General features: G+C 36.6%; 1 protein-coding gene across 2 annotated transcripts in view; it reads left to right on the plus strand.

The window, feature by feature from the left end:
* Positions 1-13,911, plus strand: part of LOC115628785 (nuclear export mediator factor NEMF homolog) — a 38,141-nt gene that overhangs the window by 10,297 nt on the left and 13,933 nt on the right. Inside the window, exons 3-5 of one of the 2 annotated variants that reach the window (XM_030525000.1) lie at positions 38-918; positions 10,728-11,076; positions 11,273-11,427. In XM_030525000.1, coding sequence (XP_030380860.1) covers positions 38-918; positions 10,728-11,076; positions 11,273-11,287 — 1,245 coding nt within the window. In that variant the 3' untranslated portion in view covers positions 11,288-11,427. Of the gene's footprint in view, positions 1-37; positions 919-10,727; positions 11,829-13,911 lie in introns of those variants that run through there. The other variant, XM_030524999.1, reaches the window with a different exon arrangement.

The raw sequence follows: 13,911 nt of genomic DNA on the forward strand, positions 1-13,911 counted from the left end.
TATTTATACATAAAGTTCACATCTAAATGCTTTACAGGAATCACGTGATATTATAAAAATGGGGCATGAAGGAAAAACCAAAGGGTATATTATTCAAGTTCGTGAAGAAAAACCTATGAATACTGAAACAAAAGACGCGGAATATTTTTATAGAAACATTGAGTTTCATCCATACCTTTTTGCACAGCATCAGACACAGCCTCATGCAGTGTTCAATTCGTTTATGGCAGCTGTTGATGAGTTCTTTTCAGCACAAGAATTCCAAAAAATTGACTTAAAAACGTTACAACAAGAAAGGGATGCACTAAAAAAACTGTCCAATGTTAAAAAAGATCACGCCAAGCGCCTAGAGTTACTCAACAAGATTCAAGATATGGACACAAAAAAGGCTGAGCTAATACAATGCAACCAGATTTTGGTGGATAAAGCTATTTTAGCCGTTCAGTCGGCAATAGCTAATCAAATTTCTTGGACAGATATACATGAACTTGTTAAGGAGGCCCAAGTTAATGGTGATGAAGTTGCCAAATGCATAAAACAGTTAGACCTGAAAAAAAACCACATATCCTTAAGTCTCTGCGATCCATACAAAAACGATAACGACAATGGTAATTCAGAAAATTCAGTCATTGTAGATGTTGATTTGGCTTTATCAGCTTGGGCAAATGCCCGCCAATATTATGATCAAAAGCGCTTTGCAGCCAAAAAAGAACAAAAAACTGTTGATGCGTCACAAAAGGCTCTTAAATCAGCTGAGCGCAAGACCCAACAAACACTTAAAGAAGTTCGCATCATATCTACAATTACCAAAGCAAGGAAGGTCTTTTGGTTTGAAAAGTTTTATTGGTTTATTAGTTCCGAAAACTATCTTATCATTGGAGGAAGAGATGCGCAGCAAAACGAACTTATTGTTAAAAGGTAGGAGTACTTAATATATATATGTATATACTAGCAGGTCTTGCCCGTCTTTGCTGGGCTAAGTAAAATGTGCTTATAATTATAAGTTTATTTACTACATGATATTCTTCTTTCGACGCCCTCTAAAGTTTTTTAAAGAGTTCATTTTCCAAATAGCCAATATAGTACAATAAGTACTATGTATGGTTATACGTACATACATACATATGTAAATACATATCTTCGTTACGCACCGGGCGGTGTGCTTCCTCAGCACGTTGTACGCACGGTCGAGTTATCCCCGAAAAGTCCGACGCGGGACATTTAATTTTGATTTATAAATCGGGACGTCCTGCCAAATTTGGAGCGTTCGGCAACGCTGATATGTACATACATTTAAATTTTTCATGCAGGCGTTATCCGCCTATATATGTACATACATACATACATATATAAGAGTGTATTAAATTTTTTAATTCAATACTAATTTGTGTCTTCAATTACAAATATGATTGTTGTGAATGTAAAATGTGTGTCTTCTGCTTTTGTAAATCGTATGAATACAATACGCTCCCGTATAAGCTTAACGGTAAATGACTCTTAGATTTGTCCAGAATACATTTGTAGCATTGTTAGCTAACACTAAAACGGTAAGCCGCTGTAAATATGCGATCAGTTGAGATGCTAGAGATGGGCATGTGTCGGATGCTCAATGTGCTAGAGCATCAAAACTATCAATAGTTGAATCCGTCGTTACAATCAATAACTCCATCGAAGTTTGAATGTAATTAACAGAAAATTTAAATAATATCTTATAATTTATTGAGATCAATTAGAACAAATCATATACAAACATACATATGTATATCTGCCTGCAACGCGAAGCAGAATATGCGTAGGTCCGCTTTCGGTTTCTGCTTTACTATCGCTTACGCAGTCGTTGCCTAGCGACGGTAACTATAAACTTTTGGCGTTTTGCCTTTGAAATTAACAGGCGTAAATGATCAAAACGAAAGAAGAAGCGCGAGCCAAAACCTTGCAGTTGTTGTTGTTTATACTCTAAACATGAAATGTACAGAAGTATATTAGGTTTGCAGAAGCTGAAAAATGTAACAGACAGAAGGAGGCGTGGCAGACCCCACAAAGTATATATATTCTTGATCAGCATGACGAGACGAGTCGATCTAGCCCTGTCTGTCTGTCTGTGCGTCTGTCCGTCCGTATGAACACCTGGATCTCAGGGACTATAAGAGATAGAGACACCAAATTTTTGCACAAAGATGCCTTATGTGACACACATATACGAGTTTGTTTTATTTTTTTGATTTTCCCCCCACTTCCCCCTATGGGGGTTTTCCCGATTTTCCATTCGTATAGAAGTATCAAAAAGTATCAGCTGTGCTTGCATACGGACGTGTTTTTCTATCGCTGCGCCAAAAATTGTTTAATTTGTTAAGTTGTGTACGTACACAGTGCAAATAATTGCGAGAAGTACAATAACGTTCTTCATAGAAACTTCTGGTGTCAAATAAATTAAAGGAATCTTTAATAAAATCACAAATTAAATAAAAGTACATTCAAGCGCGAAAAACCAATCTATACAAACACAAAGATCAACACCAACACCGAGACACTGAGCTATAACCTTAATTGTAGTAACGCTCAATAATCACTAAAAAAAATCTCTCATCTGTGCTCAACAAACCACTCAATAAAACACAAACGAAAACTTACACTGAACAACATGGCACCTCAGCGCAACAAACGCGCACGAGAAAACACCGTCACTGACCTTAAGGAGGGCCGCCAGTCAGAGGGGGAATCTCGGCAAAGATAATGGCTACAATAAACCTGCGTTTTGAGGAGCAGGCCAGCCTCATCACTGCCAATATGGGAGATGCTGAGCAGCGCATCCTAAACGTGCTGCTGGAGCGTTTCGACCGCATGGCAGAAGAGATGAAGCAGCTAAATGTTAGGGTGGATCAGCTTCATGAGCGGGTGGATAATATGGAGCGCGAGGTCGGAGTGTTGTCCACGCTGAGGGAGCGGATTGGAGTGCTGGAGGCGAAGCTCGCTACGCAGCTCAACGCCAATGCTGCCTGCGACTTGCGCATACACGGCGTCCCTCACATGGAGGGGGAAAATGTGCGTACTTTGTACAACACGCTCTGCTTCGCCATCGACACTACACCACCGCCTAGGATACGGGAAATTTTTCGTGTTCGGAATAATCAGGTAGCAAATGTTGATCCCGATATTATAAAATTTGAAAATTTTAATGAAAAAGAGGCATAGTGCACGTGAAGCTTAGGGAGAACGAGAGTGCGCAGCCCATACAAAGCAGGGACGAGCTTTTACAGCTCTCTCACCATAATGAGAGTGGATTTCGCTCTCCCACTGCCTTTAACTCTGTGGTCTAAACATATGTTAGCTTTTAATATTAATATAAGTTTTAGGTTTAGTTTTTGGATAAATTGTTTTTGTAATATTTGTTTTCTTGTAAATGTTAATGTATTAGTAGTGTGCAGATCATCTGTTAGTGCTCTTGATCGCTGTATAATGCGTGAGCGTATGATTGTTTTATGGACTCAATGCAAGATAACTTAAGATGTGCTTCCACAGCGAACAGTAATTCTATTATTCGGGTTCTATGTAAACAAAAGAATGGTATACACATATGCCACCTTAACGCGCAGAGCTTAGTAAAAAAATGGATGAGTTTAGGTATTTGTTTGTTAATTCTGATGTAGATGTAGTTTGTGTATCTGAAACTTGGTTTGTGCCTTGTCTTAATGATAATAATATATGTTGTGATGGGCTTAGAGTTTACCGTTCAGACCGTGTGGGGCATGCGGGGGGTGTAGCTATATATGTTAAAAATAATGTCAAAGTTAATGTGATTTGCAAACAGCCAGTAGACAGCAATATTGAGTACTTGTTTTTGCAATTATCAAACAGTAGAAATATGGAAAGCTTATTAGTCGGATGTGTGTATAGACCAAACAGAAACACTGACTACACTGATTCCTTGAGCATTCTCTCCTCTGTGTCCCTGAAGCATAACAATATTGTCCTGGCTGGAGATTTCAATAGCAATATGCTTCTTGAACGACATTTAAAGGACGATATGGTGTCTCTTGGCATGAAGCTAGTAAACTCTACAGTACCTACACATTTCTCATTTTGTAAATGACACTGAAAAAATTCTCCTATTTGACCAGCTGTCCGTACCAGCTTTTTCCAAACATGACTTGATTTTTATAACTTACGATATATTCCTGGACCACACTGACCACTCATTTAGTTATAGGGACTTTAGGAACATTGACCATAGACTACTGTTGACTTCTGTGATAACTTGAATTTTAATGATATTTACCTAAAACCCACTGTAGACGAGCAGCTCCAACTGTTTAATGACAATGTTGAGCTACTGTTCAATACCTTTGTGCCGCTGCGGCACAAAGTAATCAGGCCTGTAAAACATGAATGGTTTAATAGGGATATCGAATGTGCAATAAAATGCAGGGACGACGCATATAAAAAGTGGAAAAGGTACAAGACAACGGCTCACTTATCGCAATATAAGAAACTGAGACGTAGAGTTGGCTGAAAATTATGAATGCGAAGCGTGCTCACTTCTCCTTGAAATTTTCATCGGTCACCTCGTCCAGACAAGTTTGGGCCGAAGTTAATAAGTTAGGGATCGGAAAAAGTAGACCTTCTTTATGTATTGATGTAGACGTGAATGAACTAAACAACAAATTTGTACAACTAGCAGTACCTGAAGCCCTTGAAAATACGTACCTGAATTCAACCTCGTTATTAAACTGTGATACTTCTTTTAGTTTTATGTGTGTACGTCAATGTGATGTCTTAGATGCAGTTCTCAAAGTGAAGTCCAACGCCATTGGCCTTGATGAGTTACACCCCAAATGTTTAAAATTATTGCTTCCGAAAGTCTTAAATTATATAACTTACATATTTAACTCAGTGCTTACGACATCGTGCTTTCCGTACAAGTGGAAATCAGGAAAAATTATTCCTATCCCGAAAGCAAGCAATGACTTCAGGCCAATCACAATTCTACCATTTCTATCAAAAGCACTTGAACACTTGATGACCAAACAAATTAGCAATTACATGGTAGAAAACTCTCTCTTGAGTGATAAACAATAGGGCTTCAGAAGTAATAGAAGTTGTATTACATCATTAATTAAAATTACCGACGATATTAGGAAAGAAATGAACGACAGCAAGGTAACTTTCCTAACCCTACTAGACTACTCAAAAGCTTTTGACTCTGTTAATCATAACATACTGTGTACGAAATTAAAAATACTATAATTTCTCTGACTCAGCTACTAATCTTGTCCAGTCATATTTGTCCTGTCGTCACCAAGCAGTAGTTACTTCGCATAATTTTTCGTCTTTTTTATTCATAAAGCGTGGAGTCCCTCAGGGGTCTGTCTTAGGGCCACTATTGTTCTCAATTTATGTCAATGACCTTCCATGTTGTGTGTCTAATTCCGAGTTACACATGTATGCTGATGATGTCCAGATGTCTGTTAGTCGTCCGTTATGTAGAATAGATGAATGTATACGTGTCTGCAATGATGATCTTTTCAAAATCAGCAAATGGGCAAATATTAACGGATTGGAGGTCAACCCTAAAAAGTCAAAATGTTTAGTAATATATAAAAAAAAAATCAACACACTCAATCTTGAGCAAGTACGCCTCAACAATGAGCCCATTGCGTATGTAGAGCAGGCAATAAACCTGGGAATAAATATAAACCAAACATTAACTTGGTGTGACCATGTCAATAAGGCAGTAGGTAGATTATATAGCGCACTAAGGCGTCTGTCTTTGACGCAGAATTTTCTTCCTGTAAAACTAAAGCTCCTTATTGCCAAAACATGCCTGACACCCTTGCTATTTTATGGGATTGAACTTTTTGGATACTGCGATGCAGTAAGTCAAAACAAATTAAAAGTAGCCTTTAATAGCATAGCACGGCACATTTTCAACATTCAAAGAAGAGATTCAATAACGACATACACCAATAAAATATTCAATCTGACCTTTGACTCCTGGATTAAGCTTAGAACCCTAATCTTCTTGCACAAAATTATTGCACGTAAGGAACCAAATTATCTGCACGACAAAATTGCTTTCACGACATCAAGAAGAACGAACAACATAGTTTGCACTAAATTTAAATTAGCAATCTCGGAAAAACATTTCTTTATTTCTGCTGTTCGTCTGTGGAATGATCTTCCACATAACCTAAAAACAATTAGCAGCGAGAAGCACTTTAGAGTTAAGATTCTAGCACACTTACAAAACATTAACTAAATTAACGTTACCAAAAATTATAATTTTAACGACACACTTAGTTCAGTAGGCAATTTAGATTAAGTATAAAACTATTAAACTATTCAATTAAAAATATATAATTATAAAGAATAATGAAAATATTTAATGTGAAAACTAAAACTATGATTAAATTGTAATGACTAGCGTAATAATTTAAAAGTAACCGATACTTGTAACGCTAGGATAAGGTTAATAAATAAATAAATAAATATAAATATAAATAAATAAATATAATCGCCTATATCTCGGAGACTATAAGACCTAGGAACACAAAATTTTAGTCCAAGATGGCTTATGTGAATACGCAGAAAATGTATATTTTGGAATTTCCCTCCCTCCCCCTCTCCCCCGCAAATCGTAACTCCCGTAATTCTTGGAATTTCGAACTAAAATACCCCCAGTTAGTTATTATGTGTCCGTATGCCAAGTTTCACTATGATAGACCGATTTAACAAGAAGTTATAGCCATAAATATATTTGCTGCTGCAGTTTGGTTGACTGCTAACATGTTTACACAGACACGAATAGATGCGCATAGGCATACATACACTCACACAGACGCAATTGCTATGTAAATGTGCAATTATACACCTTTTACGTGAGTTCGAATACCGAGAAAGGTAAAATTTTCTTAATTTTTTTTATTTTCTATAATTATTGTAAACATATGTACAGAATATTTCAAAGTCGGGACACCCGACTTTAGCTTTTTTACTTGTTTTCGTTTTAAAAATTTGATTTAAAACCATAAAACATTATTACAATCAAACAACAGTGCTCGATTGTCCAATGTATACATACATACATACGAATGTACATACATGCTATATATGTACGTACACAGGCATACAAACATACATATGTATGTACATATGCATGCATGTTTCTCTTTACTTTTTCAACCGTACGTAGAGAACCGCACACATAGACACGAACTGTTGCTTGTTCTGTGTGTGAGTGTGTGTATATGATGTCCCCAACTATTTGATATTTGCGTTCTTTGTAATTTGTTGTTGCTGCATAAAGTTACTAATGAAAACCCTAATGCAAAATGTACTAAACAAAGAACAAAATACTTTTAAAAATGTTAAATAATTTTTAATTAATTAACATTTCTTGCTCTATCAGTGCAAGACGAATGAACATACATACATACATACACTGCGCGACAACCGATTAGCACACTCTCTAACCTTTCAGTGCAAATGCGAATAACTCAGTACTCTGAATATGTATCATGCTCAATAGTTTTTTCTTTCATTCTTCATTATTTACACTCTTGGGAAAAGAACTATTATGCTCTGGAAGTGTACCGTTAGTTTGCTATGCTGCATGGTTTTTTCTGCGACAGCCGATTAGCACACTTATGCTTCAGTGTTAATTTTTGCGAGTGCGTTGTCGTATTTGGCTTATTAAAGTTATTGTTCTATAAATTTAACCAATTTTCAATTAAATTGAGTTAATATGGGGAAAGCTAAAGCGTTGAATGATACCGAAAAGGCAAAAATAAAGACATATAAAGCGTGTGGCCACTCGATTCTAAAAATTTCAAAAATAATGAAGAGCAGCCGTAAAGTTATTTCCTCATTTTTAAGTAATGAGTATGCCTATGGGAAAAATATGAAAGGTCGTCCTTCTTCTGTGATAACAGCAGCTGACAAGCGAATTATATTGAGGCTCGCGTCCAATTCACACGACTCAGCCGCCAAAATTAAAGAAAAAACAGCTGTTAAGGCGTGTGTTCGGACTGTACAAAGAGTTATTTCAAATGCAGAACACTTAAAGCTCCTGAAAATAAAAAAAAACCCCCTCTAAACCAGATCCGAAAGGCGCAACGACTCGATTTCTGCCGATCGAATATGACCTGGACCAAGGAATGGGAGCGTGTTGTCTTTTCAGATGAAAAAAAAAATTAATTTGGAGGGTCCAGATGGCTATGCTTACTACTTTCATGATCTAAGAAAGGAAGAGCATACTTTAGATCGACTGCACAGCCGTGCCGGTGGTGTGATGGTATGGGGAGCAGTTACGTACTATGGGACCATAAAACTGCAATTTCTTACAAGTCGTATGTCGCTTTTCCTGCAATAACTGATATATTTGGGTCCATGGAATGGAAGTTCCAGCAGGATAACGCACCTATCCACACTGCAAGAGTCGTAAAGACTTGGATTGAGCGTTAAAACGTGCCTTTACTGACCTGGCCGCCATACTCGCCCGACCTGAACATTATAGAAAATGTTTGGGGATGGTTAGCACGCAAAGTATACGAGTCTGGAAAGCAATACTCAACTGAGTTGGAACTAATTCAAGGAATAAAAAGTGCGTGGGAGACCATTTCACTAAATTATATAAAAAAGTTATATGACTCCTTACCCAACAGGATGTATGAGGTCATAGTTAACCGTGGCTGCTCAACCCATTATTAATCCTTCTTAAATATGTTAAGAAAATGCAGAATTTCACATTAAAATTTGATTTGGGGGTCTAAAGTCTCCCTCTTTTTATGTTATTCGATATTTACATGAAGGTGTGCTAATCAAATGTCGCAAAAATAAAAGTGAATTTTTTGTATTAAATTTGTAAAAATTCCATTAAAATATTATTTATAAAGCTAATACAATAACTATTAAATTTTCTAGTGTATAATTTAATAAACTTTTATTTGCTAAAAAGTTTATTTTAAAAACTTTATAGGATAAGCTGATATTAAGCTTTAAAAACAAGAAGCATAGAGTGTGCTAATCATATACATAGATGTGTACATATGTATGTCTGTACATTCACACATTAGTGTCTCACATTTTGCGTTGGCTATTTCAATCGTTTGCACGCAACTACACGAACAGCTGCTTGTATGTGTGTGTGTGTGTGTATGTATACTAGTTGTCTCCAACTGTTTGATATTTTGTATTGTTTGTTCTGCCTGCATTTGTAAAATGCATATTTTGAAAATCCTTGAACGCAAAGTTGTAGATTTAAATACGTAGATTAAAGTCCCCAAATTTGAAATCGATGGGAAAAAATTTATAACACAAACTTTTCATTTGAAAAGGTGAATAAATATTAAAATTCAAACTCCACCACGAATTTCGAAAATCCGAGTATGCAGTTTTGTTTGTATTCTTTTATAGATTCAAAATCAAATTTAAAGTTCATCGGTGCAGAAATGCAGAATTTTCAAACAAACTTTGGAGCTCGTTTTCCCCCCTTTGGAGCTCGAATTTTCCAAAATCCCTTAGTGGGTACCTTCACTATGATAGGATCCTTGAGCCCAAATTTCAGCTTCCTAGCTTTTACCGTTTGGGCTGTACGTTGATCACCAATCAGTCAGTCAGGACAAACTGTTTTATATATATAGATATAGTATATATAATAAAATACATATTTAGTTATGGTGAAAAACAAAATAAATAAATATGACTCATGCATGTTATGAACATACATGAAATGTACAAGAGTATATTAGGTTTGCGGGAGGTGAAAAATGTAACAGGAAGAAGGAGACGTGGCAGACCCCAACAACGAGTCGATCTATGTCTGTATGTCCGTCCGTATGAACACCTGGATATCAGGTACTATAAGAGATAGAGAAACCAAATTTAGCACAAAGATGCCTTATGTGTTAACACTATACAAGTTTGTTTTATTGTTTTATTTCCCCCACTTCCTCTCTATGGGGGTTTTTGCGTAACGCCGTTCGTATAATCGCCTATATATCGGAGACTATAAGACCTAGGAGCACCAAATTTTATTCCAATATGCCGTTTGTGAATACGCAGAAAATGTGTATTTTGGAATTTCACTCCCTCCCCCCTCTCCCGCAATTAGTGATCATCCATAACTTCTGTAATTCTTCGAATTTCGAACTCAAACGCGAATACCTAAATTTAGTGATTATGTGTCCGTATGCCAAGTTTCACTATGATAGACCGGTTTAGCAGGAAGTTAAAGCCATAAATATATTTGCTGTCCAAGGGCTGCCCGCAGCTGTTGTTGATATTGGTGCTTTGGTTGACTGCGAACATGGTCAAACAGGCACGAATAGACCCGCATAGGCATACAAACACTCACTTAGACGCAATTGCTTTGTAAATGTGAGCTCGAATACCGAGGAAGGTAAAATCGATCAAATTTTTTTTTTTAATTCTCTTACTTTTTTAATTTTTATAATTATTCTAAACATATGTACAGAGTATTTCAAAGTCGGGAAACCCGACTTAAGATTTTTTACTTATTTTATTTGCTTCTGCTATGGGCACATATAACTCAGTTCCAGAGGTTTCTTTGGGTAAAGGGTATATCACTGTCGGGCTTGCTTGACTGTAGTATACTCTCTTGTTTCATTTTGTTTTTCTGCTCATACCTTTTACTGCAAGATAAAATATGTGGCAAACATAAACTCAATTGAAATTTGAATTATTAATTTTATTAATTTCGTTATTTTTAGGTACATGCGCCCAAATGATATTTATGTACACGCGGAAATTCAAGGAGCTTCTAGCATAATCATTCGAAATCCATCTGGAGAAAAAGTTCCTCCGAAAACTTTATTAGAAGCTGGAACTATGGCAATTTCATACAGCGTGGGATGGGATGCAAAAGTCGTTACAAACGCTTATTGGGTTCAAAGCAATCAAGTCAGTAAAAATGCTCCAACTGGGGAGTACTTAGGAACTGGAAGCTTTATGATCCGCGGGAAAAAGAATTTTTTGCCACCCTGTCATCTCGTAATGGGCTTGAGCTTGCTTTTTAAGCTAGAAGATAGCTCTGTACACCGCCATATTGGAGAGCGAAAAGTACGTAGCGTTGAAGATGAGTTTGAACTAAATATACCAGAAATAAAAACCAGGGATTTACGTAATGAAGCTAAACAGATTCAAAACAATAATGGCAAAACTTTTGAAAGCAATATATTTGCTTATCCGAATACTGAAATCAAAATTGAACACGATACTGGTCGCTTGTTTGTTAACAAAGAATCTTCATTTGCAGAAAACATACATTTAGAAAAAATTACTGAAAATTGTAATACAGACGAATCAACATTAATATCTGCTGGGACAACGCGAAAAAAACAGCAGACAAACGCAAAAAAATGTAAAGAAGAAAAGAAGCCGCAATGTACACTTAACACTCAAACAACGTTATCGAGCCTAAACGAAACCGATTTAAAAAGTACTTCCAAAATTAAACGTGGTCAGAAAGGGAAATTGAAAAAAATAAAATCTAAATACAGGGATCAGGATGATGAAGAGCGTGAACTAAGAATGATGATACTTAAATCTTCTGGGAAGGAAAAACCGCAACCGCAAGTGAATGAAAGCAAAGACAACAAAGAACTTGAAAATAATAAGCAACTAGATCAAGCTGAACTTACAAATACTACATCGAACTGTAAAAATAATGTAGAACTTGGCGAAAATTATGATATATCTGCTGGCTATGATGTTGAAATGATCGATACTCTTACTGGTCAACCCCTCGAAGATGATGAACTGCTGTTTGCAATTCCAGTAGTGGCCCCATACCAATCCTTGCAACAATACAAGTAAGTTGTTCTAGTTTTTGATAATTAAAAGGTATGACAAAAAAAAGTACATATTTGCAGTCAACGCACAGCATAAACGATAAGACTTAGAAAGCTGAAATTTGGACTCAAGTTTGTTTTTGAAATCAATGTCGCTATCCTGTTTTGTCGGGTCAAGAAAGGCCGACCTTTGTCCATGTCTAGCGTCAGTGTGTGCAGTTGCGTGCGTATGGCGAATTAACGTCTTAGTGTCAATTAATTTTTTAAATACATTTTTGTTTAGTTTTTTTTTTTTTGTGGGGTGGTACAGGGCATTTAAGAGTTAAATTATTAATTAATTAATTAAAATATATAATTAAATTAAATAAGAACAAATAGAGAAGCTAAAGTCGGATATCCCGTCTTTGAAATACTCTGTACATATGTGTAGTATAATTATGCGTGTATGTGTTTGTGTTTTTCTGTGTGCCTGTGCAAAGCAGCAACAACAACAACAGCTGCGGGCACTGCTTGGTCATATATACATATATGGCTATAACTTCCTGTTAAACCGATCATTATGAAACTCGACATACGGACTCATAAGCACTAATGTTAGGTATTTTCCGAATTTCATTGAAAAATTCCTAGAATTAAGGGAGTTATGGATTGCGGGGGAGAGGGGGGATGGAGGGAAATTCCACAATACAAATTTTCTGCGTATTCCCATAAGGCATCTGGGACTAAAATTTGGTGTCCTCAGTTCCTATAGTGTCTGAGATATGGGCGATTGGAATGGAAAATCGGGAAAACCTCCATAGGCGGGAAGTGAGTGGGAATATCAAAAAAAATAAAAACAAACTCGTATAGCGTACACACATAAGGCATCTTTGTGCAAAATTTGGTCTCTCTAGCTCTTATGGTCTCTGAGATCCAGGTGTTCATACGGACGGACAGACAGGGCTAGATCGACTCGTCTTGTCACGCTGATCAAGAATATATATACTTGGTGGGGTCTGCCACGCCTCCTTCTGCCTGTTACATTTTTCACCTCCCGCAAACCTAATATACTCTTGTACATTTCATGTAGAGAGTATAAAAATTTTGATCGATTTTACCTCTCTCGGTATTCGAACTTACGTAAAGAGTGTATAATTGCACATTTACAAGGCATTTATAAGGCATCTCGGACTAAAATTTGGTGTTCCTAGGTCTTATAGTCTCCGAGATAAAGGCGATTATACGAATGAAAAATCGGGAAAACCCCCATAGGGGGAAGTGGGGGGGAAAATCAAAAAAATAAAACAAACTCGTATAGAATACACACATAAGGCATCTTTGTGCAAAATTTGGTGTCTCTATCTCTTATAGTCCCTGAGATCCAGGTGTTCATACGGACGGACAGACAGGGCTAGATCGACTCGTCTTGTCACGCTGACCAAGAATATATATACTTTCTGGGGTCTGCCACGCCTCCTTCTGCCTGTTACATTTTTCAGCTCCCGCAAACCTAATATACCTTTGTACATGTCATGTACAGAGCATAAAAAAAACAAGCTTGTCCTGCTTGGAGCTTTGGGGAACCTGGATATCAAGTTTAATTCTAGCTCGTGTACCTTCTGTTATCCTTGCGCTCATACAAACGGACGGACAGATGGACATGGCTATATTGACTCGGCTTGCAACCCTGATCAATAATATATATACTTTGTACCACGCCTCCTTCTGTGTGTTACATACATACATTCGCACAGGGTATAAAAATCTGGATAGAAATAAGTTTCTCATATGCACAGAAAAGTTTCTAAAACAACTGCCAAAAAGCAAATTATTTTTCTACGTAGCGAAAGCTAGGGCATATAGTGCAATAGTTATAATGAGTAACTTAAAAAAAAAAGTATCAGAATTGTAATATTACAATAATATTATTCAATATTATTATTTTACGTGAAGTAAAAGGTGTATAACTGCACATTGTAAGTTTATGCGTTGTAACGTTGCTCTAGCCCAGGTATTCTTGCTGGCCAGATTCGCTGCAAAACTTGATATTTGGGCCCCAACATGAAATAAAGATATGTTTTAATGTTTAATTTTTATTGACACGGGAAGATAAATGGTCCGCCTT

This window comes from Scaptodrosophila lebanonensis, unplaced genomic scaffold, assembly GCF_003285725.1.
Source record: "Scaptodrosophila lebanonensis strain 11010-0011.00,11010-0021.00 unplaced genomic scaffold, SlebRS2 tig00000126-arrow-arrow-pilon, whole genome shotgun sequence".
Classification (NCBI taxonomy): Eukaryota; Metazoa; Arthropoda; class Insecta; order Diptera; family Drosophilidae; genus Scaptodrosophila; species Scaptodrosophila lebanonensis.